The sequence below is a fragment of the Dreissena polymorpha genome, chromosome 1 (genome assembly GCF_020536995.1).
Source record: "Dreissena polymorpha isolate Duluth1 chromosome 1, UMN_Dpol_1.0, whole genome shotgun sequence".
NCBI lineage: Eukaryota > Metazoa > Mollusca > Bivalvia > Myida > Dreissenidae > Dreissena > Dreissena polymorpha.
This window is the reverse complement of record NC_068355.1, coordinates 62,772,432-62,795,840: the sequence shown is the minus strand read 5'-3', so window position 1 is coordinate 62,795,840 and position 23,409 is coordinate 62,772,432. Positions and strand designations below refer to the sequence as shown.

General features: G+C 33.4%; 2 protein-coding genes across 3 annotated transcripts in view; one reads left to right on the top strand and one right to left on the bottom strand.

The window, feature by feature from the left end:
• The window catches only part of LOC127832139 (2-amino-3-ketobutyrate coenzyme A ligase, mitochondrial-like), a 217,978-nt gene that overhangs the window by 65,819 nt on the left and 128,750 nt on the right, over positions 1 to 23,409 (bottom strand). The gene's annotated exons all lie outside the window — the stretch shown is intronic.
• Positions 5,734 to 7,650, top strand: LOC127832144 (uncharacterized). 2 transcript variants are annotated; one of them, XR_008026709.1, is made up of 2 exons: positions 5,734 to 5,850; positions 7,486 to 7,650. XR_008026709.1 is itself a non-coding variant. In XM_052357422.1 (2 exons), exons 1-2 carry the CDS (start codon positions 6,046 to 6,048, stop codon positions 7,644 to 7,646), a joined length of 1,239 nt encoding a protein of 412 aa, XP_052213382.1. In that variant the 5' UTR covers positions 5,906 to 6,045; the 3' UTR covers positions 7,647 to 7,650. The 2 variants fall into 2 exon arrangements, 1 of the variants encoding a protein (XP_052213382.1); XM_052357422.1 differs by lacking the exon at positions 5,734 to 5,850 and adding an exon at positions 5,906 to 7,123.

The window sequence follows — 23,409 nt, the reverse complement described above, 5'->3', positions numbered from 1 at the left end:
GACATTCGTTCACGATGTAAATTTCTTATACATGTGTGCTGTTTATTTCTTATGACATGATTACCTTTTTTCTCCGCTCCCTTGTCCGCCTTTCCAATACGGATATATGCGACAAGTGTGCATATTCGCGAATCAATAGTTAAGTCTGAATAGTCGACACAAACTCGAGACACTCCGTGAGCACTCGTGGTAAAATCCCGTCATTTAAACACACGCGTTGGCTTGTCTGCGATATATAATATCAATGAATATGATATTTACAAGCATATTTGTTTATTATTGTTTTACCAGACCAGAAGCAGACGAGGAAAGTCCGTACATACTAATGGCAGTGTGCAGTCTTAAGGAAAAACAAATCTCCGGGAGTGGACAACGTCACTTCCGAGCTGATTACAAACGGAGGAGAGGCATCGAGCGCAGCAATAAAGGCACACTGTTAGAATATTTGGGTGGATAAGAAGTGAACCGAGTCTATAATCATACACCTACCGAAAAATGGCAACCTCAAGTCGTTACCGCATCATCAGCCTCATCAACCTTCGCAGCAAAGTCATGCTAGGTATCCCCATTAACCGACTGCAGCGTACGGCCGATGAGTGCTGGCAAAAGAGCAGACTGGATTATGAGCTGGACAGAGCACAGTGGAGCCAATCTTCAACTGCATAGTCATTGTTGAGAAACATCTGCGACACAATCGTGAGCTCAATCACAAACACATCTTAAAGAATGAGTTCGAACGCGTGTGTCATGCTGACCAATTCAAGTAATAACATTCATAAGATTAACGCTAAAGAATGTGTAATTACCCGGTATTTGTAAAAAAATGATTTTTGACACCTTCAAACAAGAAAAGCTTGGTACCGTAGAAAGAGCTCTGTTTTAGAAATACATAGGCAATTTTAAGAAAAGCTGAAGTATGAATAAAATCTTGATCTTCTCCCCAAAAGTCTGAAATGATTCTTTTTTGGAAGACTGTTTATGTCGGCACATCCATAACGTATCCAGTAGGTAGATATGTATGAAATAATACACCGAAACAGGAAGACACTGCTCAATTTGTAACACGAACAATATTGAAGATAAATATCATTTTGCATGTGTGTGCCCAAGACACCAAACAATAAGAAAAAATATATCAAACGTTAACTTATATAAGGCAATCGGTATATAAATATTTAAAACAACTAGTAACAGATTAAAACTAAACTAACTATCTTTTTTATATAAAATAATCACTCACTCTGTGGTCTGAATTTTTAAATGTTCATGATATATCTAATACGAATTAATGTTTGTTGATTTATTTATGTATGAATACAAACGGAACTACTCAAATGTAATTGTCATTTATGTAAAAATTATACCTTTTTTAACCAGGTTTTCCGAAGGAAAAAACAAGTTATTAGATTGGCGAATGCGGGCGGGCTGGCTGGCTGGCGGGCTGGCGGGCTGGCGGGCTGGCGGGCGGGCGGAACAAGCTTGTCCGGGCCATACTTTGTCGTTCATTGTGAGATTTTAAAATCATTTGGAACATTTGTTAACCATCATTACACGGTGTGTCGCGCGAAAAAATTACGTCAATATCTCCAAGGTCAAGGTCACACTTTGAGTTCAAAGGTAAAAAATAGCCATAAATGAGCTTGTCTGGGCTATAACTATGTCATTCATTATGAGATTTTAAAATCATTTGGCACATTTGTTCACCATCATGTAACGGTGTGTCGCACGAAAGAATCACGTCAATATCTCCAATGTCAAGGTCGCCACGACTAAAAATAGATTTATTTTAAAACAAACTTACAAAGGGGGTTAATTTTGTTTGTTCGTTTCAAAAGTTTAGTTTGAGTTGTCTCCCTTTATCAGATTTTTTTTCACAATGAAAACCTGGTTTTGTGACAATTTTGTCCCTTGTTTTAACTGTTGTTTTTTCCACAAAATACGGAAGTGGGAATGCGTTTAATAATATCATGTTGACATATTCTTTGTTAATGTATGTAAAGAGGATTTACTATGTACAAGTATTGAATAAACTGTCAGACAACAAATCCCGCGTAGTTTTCATGAGTGTGTCTTTGTATCTTTACTTCTTTATACTTTTGTTATTGACATTTAAATGGTGGTTATTTTCAGCGAAAATAATAAGCTGAGATGATGTTCCATTATATTGTGTTAATTGCCTGCATAGAAAATACTTAGCATTGATTTGAAAGCTACACTTACTCATTGTTTTTTAGTATATAACTCGAAACAGGATTGTTATGTTATAATTAATTATTTTATTATATTCCTTGTAATTCTTTTATTGTTTGACACTTGTTATGTGTTTGTTATATGATCATGTGGGTCATGTTGACAGTAAGTTTTGTGTGTGTAAATATCGTGTACAATGTTTATGTTGCGACATTTAATGAATAACATAAAAATGAATTGTTAAGCCAGTTTACGTTGTCAATTACGTATTATATATTTTATGCAAAGGTTTATTGTTTTCTTATTTTTCTATGTAATTGTTTATAAAAATGTCAAGTATTTCTGTGTTTTAAAATACTGTTATATAGCATATACATGTACGTTCAAATAGAGAATGTTTTATTGGAATTCTTCCCCGAAAGTCCAATTCTATACTGGTTCCGTGTTTATAATTTCATGAATAGTTTGCTCACGTATATAACTATAGGAATCAAGTATGAAACTTCTCGCTTCATAAAGAAGGTGCCGGACGTGTAACAGTTAAACGTATACTACCATGCTAGGGGAATCTAGTGTGTAATTCAAAGAATCATGTCTGCCTTCTTACTTTCCCATGCATTGTATTATTTGAAGACAACTTTGCACAGATATTGATCGACGTAAGAACTGTGCGTTACAATGGATGTCCAACAGTGTCAAGAGATACAATTTAAGTTAAACAATGCAATATTTTGGACATAGATAATTACGTGCATTAAATAATCTCAAAATATGTGTTACTGGAAATAATCTTAACACATCCTGATACGACGTTTAAGCACTGTACAGAGGACACACTTTTGGCTGCAGTTAATCTTGATGACAATATTGTTGGCACGGGCCGTTATCATGTTAGGTAAAATTCATCATTCGATTATGTGGAAAAGCCCTTTAAATATCTGTCATCAGTATTTGAGTTAATTAATTCATTAAGTTTATTCGGAATGCAACTTATCTATAGGTTTAATTTTAATATTCAGCTATATGCATACATGTAAAATATTGCAGGTCCTATATATTTTTAATACATTACATAAGTCCGTTGATTTATAACTGTTTTAATCCTCTTAATATATAAAGCTGCTGAGAACCCAGTTTTAGTATTTGCTTTCTCAGTAAAATAAAGAGTTTTATTGGCAAAAGAAAAAAGTGGCTTTAAGTGAAAGCGTTAGATTTTATATTGGACGCTGAGAACATAAAATATAAGAGGGGATGCAATATTTTTTCCATCAAATACGTTGGTGTATGAGCACGGCCGTTAATCACGCGCGCAACCTCATTTTTGCGGGGCATTAATAAATGAGCCAATGCAACTTCCGAGGTGGCGCTCAGGCCCGGATGTTTTGAAATGTCGTGGATAATTTTACAAGATGATTAGGTTATATATGTTTCTTGCAACATATTTCGCATTATTTTTAAAATGGGCAATGTAGTGCGATTCAGCAAAGATCACTTCATCCAAAAATACACAGAAACATACAATCACAACCCATTCGACATAGTAGATAATTTTGCATTTGTTCCTAAAGAGATGGAGCCAATGCTTAGGAGATGGCGCTTATGATAGGAGGTGGCGCAAATGCAGGATGTATCAATTAACAGTCGTATCGCAATGACATTATCACATGACGTACATTTGAAAGATAATATTTTATTTTTTTATTAAATTTATTTTGTTAATAATTGTGTACATACGAAGGCCCAAATCTTAAACACAATCTTAAATAAATAAGATGTAGATTTTTTAAATATATAAGTGATCAACTCAATTAAATCATCAACATAAATAAAACATATCGCACGATATATACCAAACATTTGTAATACTCGAAAAAAAAACCAAATACTTAATGTTCAACATTATCAAAATAATTCATCGACATCAATATTTGTAAACAGTATGATAATTCACGAAATAAATATAAAGTAATACTTCTTTTTGACACGATTATTCGTGGACCTTAATCCAAATGCTTAATTTACTAAAAGGCCAAGGTCAACGATTAGGCTAATATAATTATGTTGTTTTTCCCACTATCAACTCCAAAAAAGAAGATAGCTTGGTATTTTTCCGTTAACTTGTTTTCGTATTATACTTGGTAAATGTTGTTATCTTACAAAGACGAACGTTTTAATCCTTCAAGGCATTATTAGAAAACAACTTTTTAACTTAAAAATGCACGCGACTCAAATGTGCTGACGTAGTCAACTTACAAAAAATAATGTAAGTCCTGTAAACATAATAGACACCATTACGCAAAATATTTCACTTTAAAATAGTGCCAGTAAGATTTCCTTGGAAATTAAAATAAATTAACCAGCCACCATTAAACACATGTTTGACACGATTCAGTCTGTGTTTTACTACAATATTTAACTGTCAATAAACAAACGTAAGTGAAGTAATGTGTAGATACAGGCTCGCCCATCCCATAGTCTACATGAACAATATGGCACTGAGGTTACTATATGCACACACAATTTTATTTCGTCACATATTTAAATGGATTATTCATATAAATTATAATGAAGAACATGATAAACATGATGCGAAATACTTAATTTAAACTGATAGAAAGTCACTTGAACTTAAAAAAATGTTGTACACCTGCCGAAAAATTCAAAATGGAAAACAAATCAACAGTAAGAAGCCATAATAACTTCGGGCAGTACAAAACTAGTACCAATTGAAATACCTCTAGCATAAATTGGTCGGGAGTCACTTAAATCCCTGCACAACTGCACTTTTTGGTTCAGAATGAAATATGCATATTTTCCCTATAGCCGTGCGAACATATTCTTGTGTTATAATTTTTTGCATGCAAACATAGAATCTATCAAAAACTACTTATATTATGAATCTCGTGATGTCCAAATATTACAAAATTGCCTCTAAACTATTTGCATTGCTATCGGTGCCGATATTTAAATACAAAAGACTCAGTTAATTGCCCAACGTGCAGAGTAATCGAAGCCTGTAACCTCTACTTCTTGAACAGCCCAGAGAACCATATATTTAGACAATAAATAATGTGCTATAGAAATATCTACCCAACACTATATGCTCTAAGGTATGGCGATCTTTTGCAATCAAATAATCACAACTGAACAATCTACAAACATATGCAGAGATATTCAAAAATACAAAGACATTTTAGTTGCCAACCATTTGATATTTGTTCTCTCTCCTCATTCATGCCTTCTTTTTCTTTTATCATATCACAAAATACTTTATCAATTCAATAACAGTTTATTCCTTCAACGTATATAATCTTTTAATTTGAAATTAAAATTTAAACACGCGCATATTTTCTATATCAATCTGCAGATAAAGGCAATCTGCAGATAAATCTTTGACAATTACGAAAACCAAATATAAACGTCAAAAAGTTTACCAAATTATTTGTTAGATATGAATTCCCGTAATCTATAAAATATAATTATGATTGTGTATAATTTATTAATCAAAATTGACTTCTCGCTATGTTGTAGATTTTACTCCCCTTTTACATTCGTAGGCCATTCAGTAATTGATAAAATTTCAACCTTGGACGATTATCGATACACATTTCGATAATATATGTATCGTTTCAGTGTGGATTTTACTGGTTTTCGATAAAGGTAAGTGTTAGTTTTTGAAACGCGAGACTGTTTCGTGTGACCTGATTTTAAATGTTAAAAAATTAATGGAAAACCTGACAATTAAACAAACCGGAAACGAAAACGAACAAAATGGCTACCGTGACCTTCTTTGACATTTGTTTGTTTACATTAACACAAAATGTAGAATTTTCGGTCAAATATTAATCTTTTGAAATGGCAGACAGTCAATTATCATGTGCTAGTTGTAGCACTGTACCGCCTGAACTTACCTGCCATCAAGACCCAGACTTTCACGAAGAGTTAGAATTAGTTGGTGAACTGTACTTTGACAATAATGAAAATGACGGTTCTGATGATTGTGACTCTTGTTCTGATATTGATAATGATTGCAACGAAAATGTTAACTCTTTGAATGAAAGTAATTATTTAGATACAGAAGGCATAAAGCAACAATCTTTTAAAATAAATGGCTGTGGTTGTACCCGTCTGTACTCAAACAAACCATGCAGCTCAGTTGTAAACTGGGGTACTCTTATTTCGTACAGGCTTTCTTGTTTGGAAAAATCAAAACAGGAACTAGATTTGATTGTAAAATACCAAATTTTCAATCATACGCAGAGTGGACCAGTAACAGTTGGATTAAAAAGAAAAGCAGTGGATAGAAAACGGCAAAGGCAGAATTTTTACTTTGCTGGGCAAGTAGTTTGTCGCAATACATTTGCTTTCGCTCATGGTGTGTCTAAAAACACAATTATTTCGATTGGTAGCTCCATTGATGTAAACAGTCTTGAAGCCAGAGTACATGGAAATAACAAGAAACTGCCTAAACACACACTCAAGTTACAAGATGTCCAGATGGTAAAAACATTTCTTGAAAATTATAGTAGCCAAAATGGAATGCCACTACCTGGACGAACACCACAGGCCAATGAAAAGTGTATCCTCCTTCCATCAGACAAAAACAAAAGTGATATATATGAATTGTATTGTGGTGCACTTGACCGAACTGGCCAGAAACAAGTGGGGCCTTCCACTTTTAGGAAAATATGGTTAGAACAGTGTCCATATTTGTTGGTGATGAAGCCTGCCACTGATCTGTGTTTAAAATGTCAAAAACATGTAGAAAACATTACAAAGTCTGGTAACATCACAGAAGAAGAGAAACAAATTAAATTAGAAAATTATCAAAAACATTTAGAGAAAGTAAAATGCCAGAGAGATCATTACAGGGAGCAATGTGAGAGGACAAAGCTTGAGTTTGATCAATTTTCAGATGCAAATAAAAAAAGAGGTATTTTACAAAAGTGATTAGTCAAGTTTATGCTAAAAAAGTGATTACAATTATGTTTTTGCTTGTATTTAAAATGTCATTTTGATAAACAAAAATGTTACTTATAGATTTCCAAGATGTTATATGAATAAATTAAAACAAAATTGTAAATACAATTATAAAGGCATGTTCACTTAGTGTTAATGGTATATTTTTTATATAATTAGCTAGGTTTGATAGTAAACATATCTATCAATATATTTTAATACTTTTGACATGTTAGCAGTGGTTTAACAATACATTTTATTAACAAATGTAATTAACAATTGTGTGCAAAGCCAAAATAGTAATGATTTTTTTTTTAAACTTCATACTCATAACAGGACAAAGATCAAAAGCCACAGATGCCACGGTCCACTACAGCTTCGACTACAGCCAACAGGTGTTCTATCCTCAACAGGCACAGGCAGTGGGTCCGATGTACTTTAAAACTCCTCGAAAATGTCAATGCTTTGGGGTGTGCTGTGAGTCTTCAGGTAAATAAAAATAATGCATGGTTAAATTTTCAGAAAATATTTTTACGGTCATATTTTTAACATTAAAAAGAAGAATATGGCAAAATCTATATTTTTTCTGTGTTAACTATACATTGAGGCTTCTAAAAATGTTAATAACTCAATTTCGCCCATATACCCCATTTTGACCAAAAATCTCAGAACGAGCCACATATATGTTACTATGTTTTAAACATTTAAACTTATGGACTATATGTCTTCTGTATATTGATTAGAATATCATCTACATGTTTCCCATCTATCTGACTTTTCTGATTGATTTCCGAGTTTTGTTACTGTGCGCATGTGCTTTGTCTATAACAAGTTCCGGATTGGAAATAAAAACTTGTGTGTATGCTGTTATTCAAAAAGTTTACACATACATATCACAAATATGCGATTTATAACACATTTGTTGAACTTAATTATAACACTTAAAATCACATACAATTATATGATGTGTGATAGAATTAACTATAACACCCAGGGGGGCATGCGAATACGGGAGCTTACCGCGTTTAAGGGAGAAAGTTTGAACAAATCTTCAAAGATGGAGTCGTTTGTTGGGTTTTCTTGTAGGAAGAGAGGATATTTTCACCCGGTAAGCCCCTTTGTATTTATAATTATTTTTAATGAATACGCCCTTTCGGCTCTCCGGTGTTTGTGCTTCCCTCGGTTTTTTGTTTCAAGATCGTAGACGTCGGGATAAAAAAGTTATTGAAGGAAAACCGTCCACAAATCCGTTGTCTCCTTCCGTGACGTTCGTGAAATGGGATGTACAAATATTATGTTCTCTTATAATACACAGTATTGATGCACGTGTACAGTAAAATATAACTAAAATCACGATTGTTTCATTTTCCAGACGCCGTTTTATCTCTTATAACTAATTCATTGCCAAAAACTTTTGGTTTAACCCCTCTTTAGGAATTGACTTCCTTTTAAGCACATTTTGGGACATGACTTCCAAATGACCAATAAAGCTCATACCCATGTAAGAAGGTAATACACGAACTTTCTGTCGTGAATGAATTTACCATTGATATGAATGTTTTAAAGAACGTTTCATCTGTTTAAATATACAACTCTTTCATACTTTTCAAAGATTCGAAACCTCAAGCTACATTACAAAAGATGAAACATAACTTGTATTGTTATAAACTGCGACATAATACGTGGGGAGCTTCACTTTTTTTGCAATATACATGTACTATTAAGCAGCATAGCGCCTTTTTTTTGAAGGGATATTATGTTCTGATGTTATGTAATCGACTTACCGGTTCGGAATCAATTTTAAACTAATTGGCGGGTGCACACAGCAGCGGATAATATGCAGGTCAAAAATAGTGTTTACATCCGGTGATGCTGGTTTTGACACCCGACGCATATATACATTTATGAATGAAAAGCTTCATGAACGTTGACGTCGCTCTTGGTTACCAGAAAAAATCCCCACGTACGGATTTCAACCGTCATTGTTTACAATATATTAAGTGAACAAGTACTGGATTTGGTAAAGCGTTTTTTTAAAGGTGTATGTCCAGCGCGTGTGCCGGGAAAACAGGGCTTAATGTATTTTTTTGTTCAGCTCTATAATATTTATATCAAATCTGTATGTAAAAGTCGGTGAACATTAATATGGTGTTAATTTTTGAAAATATTGAGGCGTTCATTAATTATGGATCTAAATGAATCATTAATCCGCATATTAAAAAACACCTGGCGTATTGCATTTTAGTTCAGTCATGAAATTATTTCGAAAGAAAGCAATACGAGTTTCAATTCTATATGAGCAAGTCTCTCTGCGCACGATCAGCTCTAACTTCTCGTATATATTTGACTCTTATGAATCTTGGCAAATACCTAGTGTTTTATTTTGCTTAATCTAAATTAAGTTATGCATCTATATGAACTTTAAGCAGCATAACATGACTTCCAAATGACCAACAGCTCTTTCATATGTGAAAGAGATTGACACGAAATACCTACCCATCTATAATAAAGTTTATATGTGTACTTCAATATTATAGTTTTATAGCATTTTATGTGTAGCTATATAAGTGTTTTCTTAATCATTTTACTGTCGAATTATAAAAATGCTGTACACAAAACCTGCCGACCAACTGAATCAATTCACCGATTTCAAAGAAGATGGGTTGTGGGGTGGGTGATGTACGAGATATAGAGGATATTTGTTAATGTCAGTGTAAGATCGTTTGTTATTTCACGAGTGATCATAGAAAATATTATTTTTCTATGATCACAAGTGAAATAACAAACGATCTTACACTGGCATGAACAAATTTTCTGTTTCTTTTATGCCCCTTTTTCAAGAAAATAATTAACAGCTGTTTCCCTTTTGCTAAAAAGTTACCCTTTCTCGGAGTTTCTCCCGTGGCGTGCCTCAATACATTGATATGACGTCATTTTGTTGACGAAATTACGTCATTATTCCAGGGAAATTCTTCAGTTAAACTCTTTTACAATGTAAATAAACGGTAAAAAAGCATACAACTAAAAGAAAACGTGTTGGATTCGGTGGAATATTGATTTTGTTTCACTCGTGATCACAGAAAAAATATAAACAAGGATATAAACAAGGGAAGTACATCTTGATATGATAATCTAAAAATAGAGAAAGGAATTCCAAAAATTTGTTCTTTTCATCGGTGAAAAGAACAATTGTGGTATCTTCACTGTTGTTATTTCACTGCAGAACTGTCAGATTTTATCATTAGATATAAAAGAAAATAGAATGTTTATCAGCCTTTTCAGTAATATTTTAATTAATTAACTGTTTTTATGACGTGTCGACCTTATTGTGATATGAAATTTTCTTTAACCATTCTTTTACTGTCTTTTCAGAGGATGAAGGTTAAAGGGCGATAATAAGTGCATCTTTCGTTGCAGTATAACATTACGTAATTAGGAATTTAAAATTAGCGGAGGACTGGGATACCATTCCCCATTCATGGACCACATGAGTTTAAATGTAGAATATGCAAGAAAGGGTCCTTCAACAGAGCCGGACTAAAACAGCAAATAAACCAAACGAACCAAACAAAAAAATGTACAGCTGATGTATTATGTGTTTTTTTGTTTGTTTTATTTTATTTTTTCTACATAGACAAGTGTGACATATAATTGCTATGAGTGCTACGTAATTACACGTTATGTTCCGTATATGTCATGATGCTAGTTTCTCACCTTTTTATGAAAATAAACCATTATCTGTGATACGTCATTTCTTCCAACGATTTCTCTGCATACATGTTCAATTGTACTCAGCACTTACATACATGATAAAAAAAGATTTGGTTCGGAATTATTTCGTTATGCATTTGACATATTAACATTACTTACGATAAGAAGGCAATGTTAGGAACAAACGAAATAATCTTTCTCAGTGAACCAATACGTTATTCCCTCAATACAACAGTCTTAAATAATATGTATTCGCGTATGTATAAAAGAGAAAAAAATACATGTATATATTGCTCACTTCTACTGAAATCATATCGTGTTTTGCATTTGCACAAATCTTTCCATCAACTACAAATTCACTTTTTGCGATTATAATATAGGGACCAACTCAGAACTTGTTTAAAAGAAGGTCGTCCAAAATGTGTCACATCAAAGTAACATACATGTATCAGTATCGTTATGGTATAACGTGTCAAATATCATTGTATTATATAAACAACTAATATTTAAGTTTTCATAAAATAAACATCCACCGATATGCATCTTCTAAGCAGGTGTCAGGTATTCCAAATTGCTTCATGTATTCCGAATCGCAACAGTGGCAGCAACCTTATACTAGTATCGAAACGGCTTTACTCTTTTCTGTTTTTCATTACACTTATATTGCACGTACATGTGATTGTTTGGCGTTGTACTTTGACGTAATATTTTTGTTTTATTGGTGGGTTTTCATGTACCATCGCTTTCTAGAGCGGTACATACTTCGTTACGCCGTCTTTTTAAATCTTGGCATCCTCGACATATATAACTGGCGTCTTGGTATCTGAAAATAGTAAGCATAGTATTACGTTTAGAAGGCATAGTATTCCGTTTGATGCATATTCAAACATAAGTATATCTATATGTGTTAAAATAAACAGGTAAGAATTACACTGTGTTAATAATACCGTCGAATGTCTTATATTACATACACTAAATGTTAGCGTTAAGTACGCGATAAAACATATAATAATAAAAATAAATAATATAACAATTAATAAAAAAGATAACTCTTGATTTCCTCAAGTGAAAATGTTTTCCAAAACATTCGTACCAATGCGGAATTCATTCACGAAAGTTATTTAGCATACAGCCTTCTAACATAGGATATAGCTGTTTATCATTTGGAAGTCAGGTCCCAAAATGTGCTCAAAAGGAAGTTTAGTTCCAAAAAGGGGGGTAAACCCGTTATGATTCGGCATTTAATGAATTAATAGACATAAAAACGCTTCGAGATAATAAAATAATCGTGATTTATGTTATATTTTAGCGTTAACATGTACAAATACTGTTTATTGTGAGAGAAAATGACATTCGAATATCTCGAAGGTCAAGAAATTAAACGACAAGGGCTTATTCATTTAAAAGAAATAGAAATATAAACTGGCTTACCGGGTGAAAATATCCGCTACTCCTCGACGAAAAACACTAAAACGACGCCATCTTGGAAGTTTTGTTCCAACTTTCTCACTTAAACGCCGTAAGCTCCCGTATACGCATGCCCCCTGACACTAGTCTGGATTAAACATGGCTTTGTTTCCAGTGAAAACCTTCAATCATTTCAATGCCTGTCGTCATAACCGTTTATAAACAGCAAATAAATCAAAATGTTCAACCAATAACAAACATCAATGGTCAGCACTTATCATTCGATGATCATTTGGGGAAGACTAGTTTCTTTGATTGAAAAAACATTTGCTAGAGAGAAGTGTTCATATCTAGCTTTAAACACTAAAACAGCTTTTTTAACTTATCATATATTAGATAATTACATCATTTGGACTGGTCTTGACTTTTGTGCAACACTTACTTTTCTTCTGGAGAACTTGTTTGTTGAATTTAATGGTAAAATATTTAAACACATTATTGGCGTTCCTATGGGTACTAATTGTGCGCCACTTATTGCTGATCTTTTTTCGGCGTAAGCTGTATTAAGCCAGCTTTTCACCTTACCTGACCTTTGTAAGTGTCCAATAAAATTCAAATAAAATTTCCCGCGGCTAGGTACGAATGAATACACTTCATTTATTCCATTGGCTGATTTGAGTATACCACCAGAACATTGGAAACATATCCGCGTCTTTGTAACACTGTTTTACTGCATAAAACAATTTTATCTCTAATGAAAAGGCTTAATAGATAGAACAGTTTTACACTCAATTCTCGACATCAATACAGCTTGTGCGTGCACCTTTTATATTCAGAGAATTACCAGCGCAAAAGCGTTTATACTTAAAGGCTATATTCTCATATTTAGTACTTACTTCCATATTCCTGTCAACATGTTAACATGTAAAAGTATAAAGAGCAGTGGAAGCGAGGCCTCACTTTAATGCATTGCATTTCAACCCGCGAGGTATCGGGTGAATTCGCGGTTAGTGTGTGAATGTCAGAGTTTATATACAGGTCATCACCGGAGTTCACGGCCAGTAAAATAATCGTTATATAATAAAGACGCTATCCATAAACTAGGTGACCTGGAATGTTCTTAAGACCAGAAATATGTTAAATGAAGATATAAAGCAATATAATTATGGTATGTCAATAATAGATTCTAAATGTGTTTTCAACAATACAATGATAAATACTATTTTTGATTAATTAAAAAATAATTATTCCACCATATTGACTTATGTATTAAGCATGAGCGCGATGATTCTCGATACTGTTAATAATCAAATCAAATAGCAATGCCCGACAAACCATTAAAACAGGTTTGTTCGAAGAACGCGCCTATAAATATGGATGCTTCGGGTGTGGCGGGTTGACTCATATGTTTTAATTTCACTTCCATTCTTCTTTTGGTTATCTGTTTTGTATCTATAGGTTTATGACCAGCAATATGTAATTATGTAAAATAAGCCGCGAAAACTCCGCGTAACATCCAGTACTGCGTGTGATGCAGCTAAGAGCTGCACAGAAAAAGACATTCGCTATCCTTGATCTCATTCGTTGAACTATCAACGCCGTATATCTTTTTTAAAGATATTTCTTGTTTATATTGTTATGAAAGCGAATTTATGTTAGAATTATCTAGAACTAAACAAGTAGATTTGATTCAATGTTTTAACCTTACTAGTAGGTACATTGATTACATACTTAATTAAGATAATCCATTATTTGAACAATATATTCACAAAATCTACCCTAACGAACTAGTCTTAAATAGATCGTCTCAATCCAATACATACGCTGCGTATTTAGACTTACATCTAACTATTAATAATAATATGATTTAAACTAGTTTATACGACAAACGGGACGACTTAACTTTGAAATTGTGAATTTTCCGTTCCTAGATGGCAACATCCCTAAAGGTCCTTCCTATGGTATTCCCATTTCGCAGTTGGTACGTTATGCCAGCAGCATGTTCATGTATTAAAGATTTTAATGATCGTAATCTTATATTAACATAACCTTAGAAGTAAATTCGCTAGATTTCACTCAAAGTATGGTGATTTAATTTCAAAATATAATGTTTCTTTTAAATGGCATTTAAATAATGGAATTTCCCATCCATCATTTTATGGAGATGTTTTGAAGCGTGTCCGCAAATAAGAATATGTTAATGAAAATGTTCATATTAAACTTTCCAATTTAATAAACTCGTTTTTATCAAAAGGATATGATGCTGATGTACTTAAAAAAACGTGCTTGATGGTTTTTGATTCACTATCTCTTTCTTCTCTTTAAATTTGGAATCATTAATGATATTATGAGCATTTTTACACTTGAGCATAATTGTGTCTTTGTGTCGTTTGCACAATTCTGCATGAAAACTACATTTAGACACACATCTTACATCAAACCATTTCTGTCGTCAGTTGTCAAAACACCTATATACTGTTAGATTCCAATAATGTCGCTTTAATGGAATTACCATTTCATACACTTGATTCTTAATATTTAATCACCTAAACTTGTTTTATTAGTAGTTCAATTTTGCAGTACCTCCCCATTAATATTTTTATTTTTACTTTACAGTACTGCCCCTGGATTTTGTGCACGTCATCGTGTCTTCGCTTGTCAATTACGTCATAACTCTTTCTCTGTTCCTGGGTACATTGATTCTTGTGACGTCATACGACCAACTTTCCCAGTTGTAATCTACATGCATAGGTCATCGGGTTTATAATTTTATTTTTATTTTCTCTGTGACAGGCGTTTCTTGTTTGAATTATTTTTTAGCAGTACATATACAACCAAGCAATTTAATATAGTATTTACACCCATTATTGCTGCTCCTTCCTGTGTTTGTGCGATGATGATCTGAACTATAAACTTCATGATGCTATTTTCTTAAATCTTTTTCTATAAAGAAGGAATGTAGTTGACACTTGTTCATAGTTTCATTCCATCGTTCCTCAAAAAGTTGTAACTCTGTTGCTCTGGTATCTTCAATACCATTGAGTAATTAAATGGTAATTAAATTGAATGCGTTTTAATTCCCTTTTATTATTAGCTCCCAAAGTCCTAGGGTTCCATTATATTTTGTTTCTCCAACAATAATATAATCTCCAGATAGTTTAACCTCTGAATCTCCAATATAAAAAGCGCCACCTTTATCATTCAGTCCAAATGTTTTATCGGTTAATTGCTTGCCTGCCATCGATCTCAAGTATTCAGTTTCTATTGAACCTAGTTCTATTAATGTTTCTTTCGGTCTTTTATCCTCTTCTGCTTGTATGCTTGGGTATTGAGGGAAAGTAATGGCATTAGGTATTGTAGCTGCTAATGCTGCTGTCAGTGCTTGTATCGCACTTGACGTTGCTTCTTTTAACTCTCTTTGCAAATCGGTGATAGGTTTGTAAAGTTTTGTTAGTTCTCTGAGTTGATCAATGTCTTCTAGCTTTATAAAGAGTCTTGACGAATTTTATTTCTTAACATAAGATACTCATGCACCATGGAGTCCCTTTTGTCCGGATCTGTTATCTTTAAAAAAGACATTTTTTAATAGAAATAATAATGTTTTTAGACGTGATTTTTGACGTGATTTTAGACGCAATTATCAACGTGATTTGAGACGTGATTTTTGACGTGACTTTAAACGTAATTTTTGACGTGATTTTCAACGTGATTTAAGACGTTATACGTTGATTGAGAGGTGTTCGTCTGTTTTTTACTAAACATGTTTTGAAACGATACAATTGCATCTTCACGTCCTTTTGCAATAAGAGACTGTTTTGTTTCCTCGTCTATACCTACTCGTATTTTAGATCTTATTTCCTCTTTCATTTGATTGAATTTATCTAATTCACTTAGAATCAGTGAGTATTCTTCATCAGAAATTTGATCGTCTGCTAACGCCTTTGATATAAGATCACTTATTGTATTTAACTTTGCATCTGCGAGTGTTTTATATTTTTCGTGTTTTTCGGCTTTCATTGAAAGCTTTTTATTGGTTTGACCTCCCCTCCAACGATAGACAATAGTCCTAAACCTAAGGCAGCACCTTCCATTGCTATTGCAACTGGCGCTGCAATGATTGTACTCAACACTCCTATCCCCGTAGGACCTAACACCATTGAAGAAACAACAAGAGCGTTGTCTACTCCTGCTACAATTCTCACTGCTCTGTGATACTTTATAGACAAGTTTGCACGCTTGTCTCCTTCTGCGGCAATTTCTTTCTGAATTTCGTTAATCTTTAAAAGTCTGTATGACTGAGCACTTCCTTCAACTCTAATCAGTTCGGGAGCCGACGGAACGACAACTAGTGGTAGAGATGGATATAGTTTAGCGTCACTAACATACGTATTGTATGCGTTACATTAAGAAACTTTGTACTCCATTTTTATATTTAAAAAAATATTTTTTTTTAAACGACTGATGTGTAACAAAACATAAAGATTCACCTTCATCGATATCTACTGCAGTGTCTGAGTTGTTTTGAATTGTAACAATTATGTCGTTAACATATTCAGCAATAGTTCCATCATGTAAACTACATCTCTTTTCTTTTAAACTTTGTCTGAGCGATACCGAACAAACACCTTGAAAAGGCCGTACACATATTCTTGATGCAATAGTTAGTGCTGCTTTCGGTTGAATAGTCAGCGATTGTTGCGCAAAAATGTTCCACTTATCATACAGTGGCTCTGCAGCATGTGCAAGATTTTCGTGTGGCAACCATTTAACTGACGCTGGTGGTGATCGTTTAGACTTGTGGATAAACTTGTGAATTGGCAAACTATATCTTTGCATTTTTATATATGTAAATATTTTTTTATAGAAGCATCCCTAATATTGGAATACTGCTAAATGGTGAATTCGGTCCTAGTAGCAATCCTGTTCCCGTTCTCATGTACATTTCTTTTCCAGATTTAAGATACAGCCCCTCTCCTAACGAACTACCTTTCTTCCACGGAGCTATATATATTCCTTTACCTGCTTATTTGACTTTACAACTCTTCCGTTTTTCTTTAAATACATAACACCTGATCCACTAATTTTGTTAACAACAATACTACCGGCTGCGGCTCCTACACCGGTTAGTAAGCCGGTTGCAAGTCCTGATAAAACGCTTGACATCAGAAATTTACCCGCGGTTGCCAACATCGGCAAAATAGCTCCAATAAATCCCCCTTCAACTGTTGCGTTGTGTTCTATTTGTGTTTCTGACATTTTAATCATCACTCCTTTTCCACTTTGGTACGCTTTTGTTATTTTGTTGATCTGTGCTTGAGTGAGGGCTAACACATCTTCTCCGGATATATCCTTATGTGATAAGCGGATAGCCACTGCCTCTCCTGCTTGAATAGCTTTTTTAATTTTTTCCCTCTGACCTTCGCTAATATTTACTTTACATTCTCGTAACGACTCATTTTATACAGGACTTAATTTATTTTTACTTTTCTCTTATATGAAATCTTATCAAAAGATCTTCACCACGCAAATTTACAAGTTTATGTTTTGATCAGTGAGTTTTGTCTCAATTGACGAAATTGTCGATAAATTAACAAGTAAAAATGTACCAAATAAACTGGAGTTTCCATAATTTTATACCCGGATCCGACTGATGGAATTTTTTTTAATATAACGTTGTAAGTCGAATTGTTAACATATGATGAGTTAATAATATAACTAGTTACTCTCAAGCTACTAATACTTAATATATTAACAATCTTTTCTGACTCGTGATATCCTGATGCGTATACTTCTGCATTAAACCCCAATACCGTTCTGATAGAGTTTGCAGGTGTCAGGTCTATTTTATAATTTTGTGCTATATTTAGTACTGTTTTAAGTGTGCTGTCGTTTGACACTAGCGATATAGCGTACTCGTCCGAGACAGAGTTGTAATGCCCATTTTCCCTCATTATTCGTTGGACGTAATCGTTAATATCATCAACTTCGTATGAACCTTCGGGAATATTTATATCAAACCATTTTTCTCCGTCAGGACAGTAGCGAAAATTATTATTTAAAGAGTCTATATTTGGAAATGAATAGTAGGTCTCCAAATTAACTAAGGCCATTTCGTATTTTTGTCTACATCTAGTTGAATTGTTGGACTTAATGAAGAACAAATTCGAGAGCTATTTCCTTTCAATATAATGCGAAAAGAATTCTTCAGACTTGTATTAATCCTAATTTGTTTTAATTCTGATAACATGTCCCTCTCTCTTGTTTCCATTTTTATTTATAAAAAAGTGTTGTTTTTTTCAATTAGTGAGGTATGTAACAGTAGTCAAATCCTGATCTATACTTACCATTATTTTTTTACAAGTAAGATCTATGTCAAGATTCTAGATTCATGCTTTGTAAATGTGCAATGTTAAATTCCCCTACTTCAAACCTAATCTGTGCTTTGTCTCGATGTGGCCTGGGTTATCAAAATAATAAGGCTCTGGGATGCAAACTAATCATGAACTCTGGTATTTTATAGCAAAGGCATGCCCAGTTGATAAACAACAGATCAGTGCATCGTTTATTTTACACCCAATGTTCCCAGAAATTTCAAATCAAGTCAGTGCCGTCGTTAATTGCGAGCAGTTTGGACGCTCTGGAAAAGGTGCCCAAGGTGCAGATATTTGGATAATATATTTATAGGAACTGGGGTAAATATTACTTTAATAAGTTTTATTACAGTTTTAGTAATTTTTTGCACTGAAACCCTGCTTGCTTCTGAGATTAAAAACCAGCAAAAAGAAGCAAAACTGAAACAGTTGATGTGCAAACTGTTGTAAGTAAAAACAATAAACCAATGCTTCGCGGAAAGTGCGTCGTTTTAGGTTGTGTTAAAACACAGTTTAAAAAAAATGCACAGTTTCCACATCAACTGTTTCAGTTTTGCTTCTGCACTTTACGCAATACATTTTTAAATGAAAAAATAATTTATATTTAAATTGGAAGTTACAGATCTTTCGTGGAATGATGATATTTTAAAAAGATGCAACAGTAGACTTTTACCGAGATCAATACGAGGTCTTATTATTGGTAAAAGCGGGTGCGGAAAAACTATACTGGAGGAGACTTGGTTTCGTCGTTAAATTCGGTAACTAGTAAAGTAAAGCTTCCGTTGGCTAAATTTTCCGGTGAAATGCATATTCCAGGAATGAACTTTGCAGGACCTGGAACTAATTCAAACGAACGATTATCTTCAACTGGTGCTTATAAAGACTGGAGTAAACCAGTTGATCGAGTTGATAATGCTGCCTACCATCATGATTTAGCTTACCAACAGACAAAGCAAGTAGAAACGCAGCGGATAAAATTATGCTTGAACAAATGGATGTTATTAAATAACCAACGATCCGTGAACAAATTGAGCGTAGTATAAAAAAGCCAATAATATCTACCAAGGCAAAGTTTGGGTTAGGTTATAAGGGGAAAAAAGTCGTGGCTTAAGAACTAAACTGGACTGATCAGCTCGCAGACGAACTGCATAGACCCGTTGTAAAACGTTTAAGAAAAAGAATAAAATATGGGCTGCTGATTTAGTAGACATGCAAGCTTTTGTTAAGTTTAATAATGGTGTAAAATACTTGCTAACCGTTATAGATGTATTTTCAAAATATGGATGGATTGTTCCATTAAAGAGTTAAACCGGAGTTGAGGTTGCAGAAGCATTTCACAAAATATTTAAGGAAAGGCAACCTCAAAAGTTGTGTGTCGATAAAGGAAAAGATTTCTACAATGAAAATGTAATGGCGTTGGAAGTCGAGTTGTATTCCACAGATAACGAAGAGAAAAGTTCCGTGGTAGAGCGGTGGAACAGAATAATGAAGGAAAAGATGTTCAAATATTTTTCAGCCAACACTACCAGAAAATATATTGATGTCTTAGATGAAATGGTAAATGATTATAACAACACAAAGCATTCATCAATCAAACTGACACCTGTTGATGCTAGTCATAAAAAACAAAAGCGTAGTTTGGTTCAATTTGTACCCCAAACACCCTCAAAAGTACGGTAAGCCAATATTTGAAGTCGGCGATAAGGTGAGAATCACTATGAAAAAGGGAATATTTGAAAAAGGATATACGCCTAGATGGACTGAGGAAGTGTTTACAGTGTCACAAATTCAATATACGGATCCACCAACGTATAAAATCACTGATTATAATGGTAAGGAAATACAGTGTACGTTTTATGGACAAGAACTACAAAAGACAAGTCAAGAAGTATATAGAATTGAAAAAGTTATTCGAAAACGCGGAAACAAGTCGTTAGTCAAGTGGCTCGGTTATCCCGAATCGTTTAATTCATGGGTTGACAATAAAAGCCTAATAGACTTGTAATAGTCATTTTCAAACCCAGTTTGGGTATGGAAATGAACCTTAATCCTTTTTCAAATCAATTATAGGCTGATCATAAATAAAACTGTTTATTAGGTTTATGACTTTCGGCTATTTTACAATTCATAAGTTTTTGTGAAAATGTTATTTCTTGTAAAAGTCTTGTATTTAGATGCTCATCTTGTGGTGGTGGATTTTCAATTTGCTGAATACGCCGTTGAATCAACTCTTGTACCGTTGTGTTATCCATTTTATATATAGAAATAAATTACTTAAGTCATTCGATTTTTTTTTGTAATATAAAACTTCCTAACCCGTCGTACCGTTCGACCGCAAAGGTGCTATTACCACGGCATTCTTACTCGGAATGATCAAACCAAACGACATTGTTTACCAAGACTTTGAAATTAAACCTATAAAAGGAGAATATTTTGCATAGGCCTAAAAAGTCCTCCAGCCGCCCCGTCACGATAATAAGAAAATTGAATTTTCATGTATTTCGCGATTCATGGTTCAGGTGTGGCTTTAATTTGGTTGATTTTTTTAATTAAAATTCAACCATAACGTAGTTAAGCTATCATAAATGACCATAATTACATAAACATTGTAAAAATAAAATTCAACCACGAGATGGTTAAAACTGAATTCAAGCACGAAATGGTTAAAACTAAATTGAAGCACGAAATGGTTAAAACCAAATTCAACCACGAGATGGTTAAAACCAAATTCAACCACGAAATGGTTAAAACCATATTCAGCCACGAAATGGTTAAAACTAAATTTAACCACAAGATGGTTAAAACTATCTTTAACCACAAGATGGTTAAAACTTAATTCAACCACAAGATGGTTCTCTCTCTCTCTCTCTCTCTCTCTCTCTCTCTCTCTCTCTCTCTCTCTCTCTCTCTCTCTCTCGCTCTCGCTCTCGCTCTCTCTCTCTCTCTCTCTCTCTCTCTCTCTCTCTCTCTCTCTCTCTCTCTCTCTCTCTCTCTCTCTCTCTCAGGTATTTTTTATAGATAAATTACAATAATATATTTCAAGTACACAAAATAAATCATTTTTATAACAAGCTGTTGGTATGTTTTGTATGTTTACTATATGCCTGCATTATTATTATAATTTTGCAGCCAAAGTGTATTTGTAGCTGTATGACATAATGAAGATGCACGTCATGATAAAATATATATGTCATTGTTATGTTTTGTTTATAATCTATTATAAATCTGAAATTGCAATAACTTTTTAAACAAATGGCTAAATCGGTGAAAAAACATCTCAATCTCATTAAATATGAACTTGTAACGTATATTAAAAATAATACGCATGGTTTCTTCTGTGATACTCTGAAGTTCAAAATAAAACATCTAAATTGCATATTTCTGAAAAAAACACTTATATTAAACACGTATCGTCACGATATTTTTTACATTATTAACATCTCCATTTGTATGCAAGTGATTATGCGCTCCGAATAAATAAACTGTTTTCCATAAATGTAACGACAATGCAAAGATAACAGATCTACCCAACTTAACCTCACCACATATGACTGATATTTGAATTCCGGTATTGAATGAATAATGATTTAAAGAGTATGTTTGATTCCTTGGTTGGTTGTTACTTGGTAAAATGTGTAGTCTGAATAGTACAATATATGCTAATGACACGAAGTGCTAATGTTGTTTGATTTCTGTATACGTCTTATTAATTTCTATCGCGGATGTTCATCAACAGGTACACGTTGAATCTTATAGCTCACGAACTTCAAATTCTTTGAAGGCGAGTCCAAAGGTTCAAGGTGTTTCAAAAAACGGATATTTTCTATTGTAACTCCGTCAAAATTGACTGCTGTTTTAATTAATTTAGAAAACTTTATCGAAAACTCAACACAAAATATATAATTTGTTTGTAGGGTACACCATAAACCTTTTTAAGATTGTTTTTATATCTAACGAAGCACGTTTAAGTAATCTACAAATTAGCTTTCAAATTTAAAGTTTAAACTTTTGTTAGAAGAGATATACACTTTTACATCGCTTACAATTAATATTTGAGACAATAATGATTTGATATTGATGTATTGCTCTACTATACTATCTAGCAACGAAACAATGGTTACAGTTTGAGTTGGAATTATATAATGACAGTTTTATGGCATAAAATTTATTGTATGTGTTTAACTTCACCTTTAGCAAGATGGTCAATATGAGATTGGCAAAGAAAAATATTGCAAACTTTGCCAGGTAAAATGAAAACGATTTGTCATTAGTTAATGTCTTATACAGTTAAGTGTATTTGTTTATTATCAGATAATCAAATAAGTTTAGACATTTAATTTTTATCTACTGTATTGCCATTTTATATGATTAACAAAAGTGGTCATAGTCTAAACTTGCACGTGTATAAATATTATTATTTGTACAAATGTAAAGGCCTTCATATTGGAATGCAACCTGATCATTTGTACTCAATCCTGACAGCGAAATCCAACTGGAAAAATAAATATGCTCTGATGTAACTTATAGACACCGCACATGTTCATTTTCTTATTAACAGCTTAGTTTTCGTTATAGTGCTATATTAACTTATTCAAACAAGCGTAACTACTAGCATATTTGTTTGCTCTTTATGAAGCCTGGACGTTTCATTTCATATTTGCACGAAGTAAAACTGTATAATCGAATACGACCAAATTTTCCTTATAACTACTGGTGTACTTGATGTGTTGTTCTGTTAATGAAAACATGAGTGTTATGAACCGTTGCAGTT

Coding starts and splice junctions, on each gene's coding strand:
- LOC127832144 (XM_052357422.1), top strand. CDS start 6,046: ATGGCAGACAGTCAATTATCATGTGCTAGTTGTAGCACTGTACCGCCT. Junction 7,124..7,485: donor AGATGCAAATAAAAAAAGAG/GTATTTTACAAA, acceptor TACTCATAACAG/GACAAAGATCAAAAGCCACA.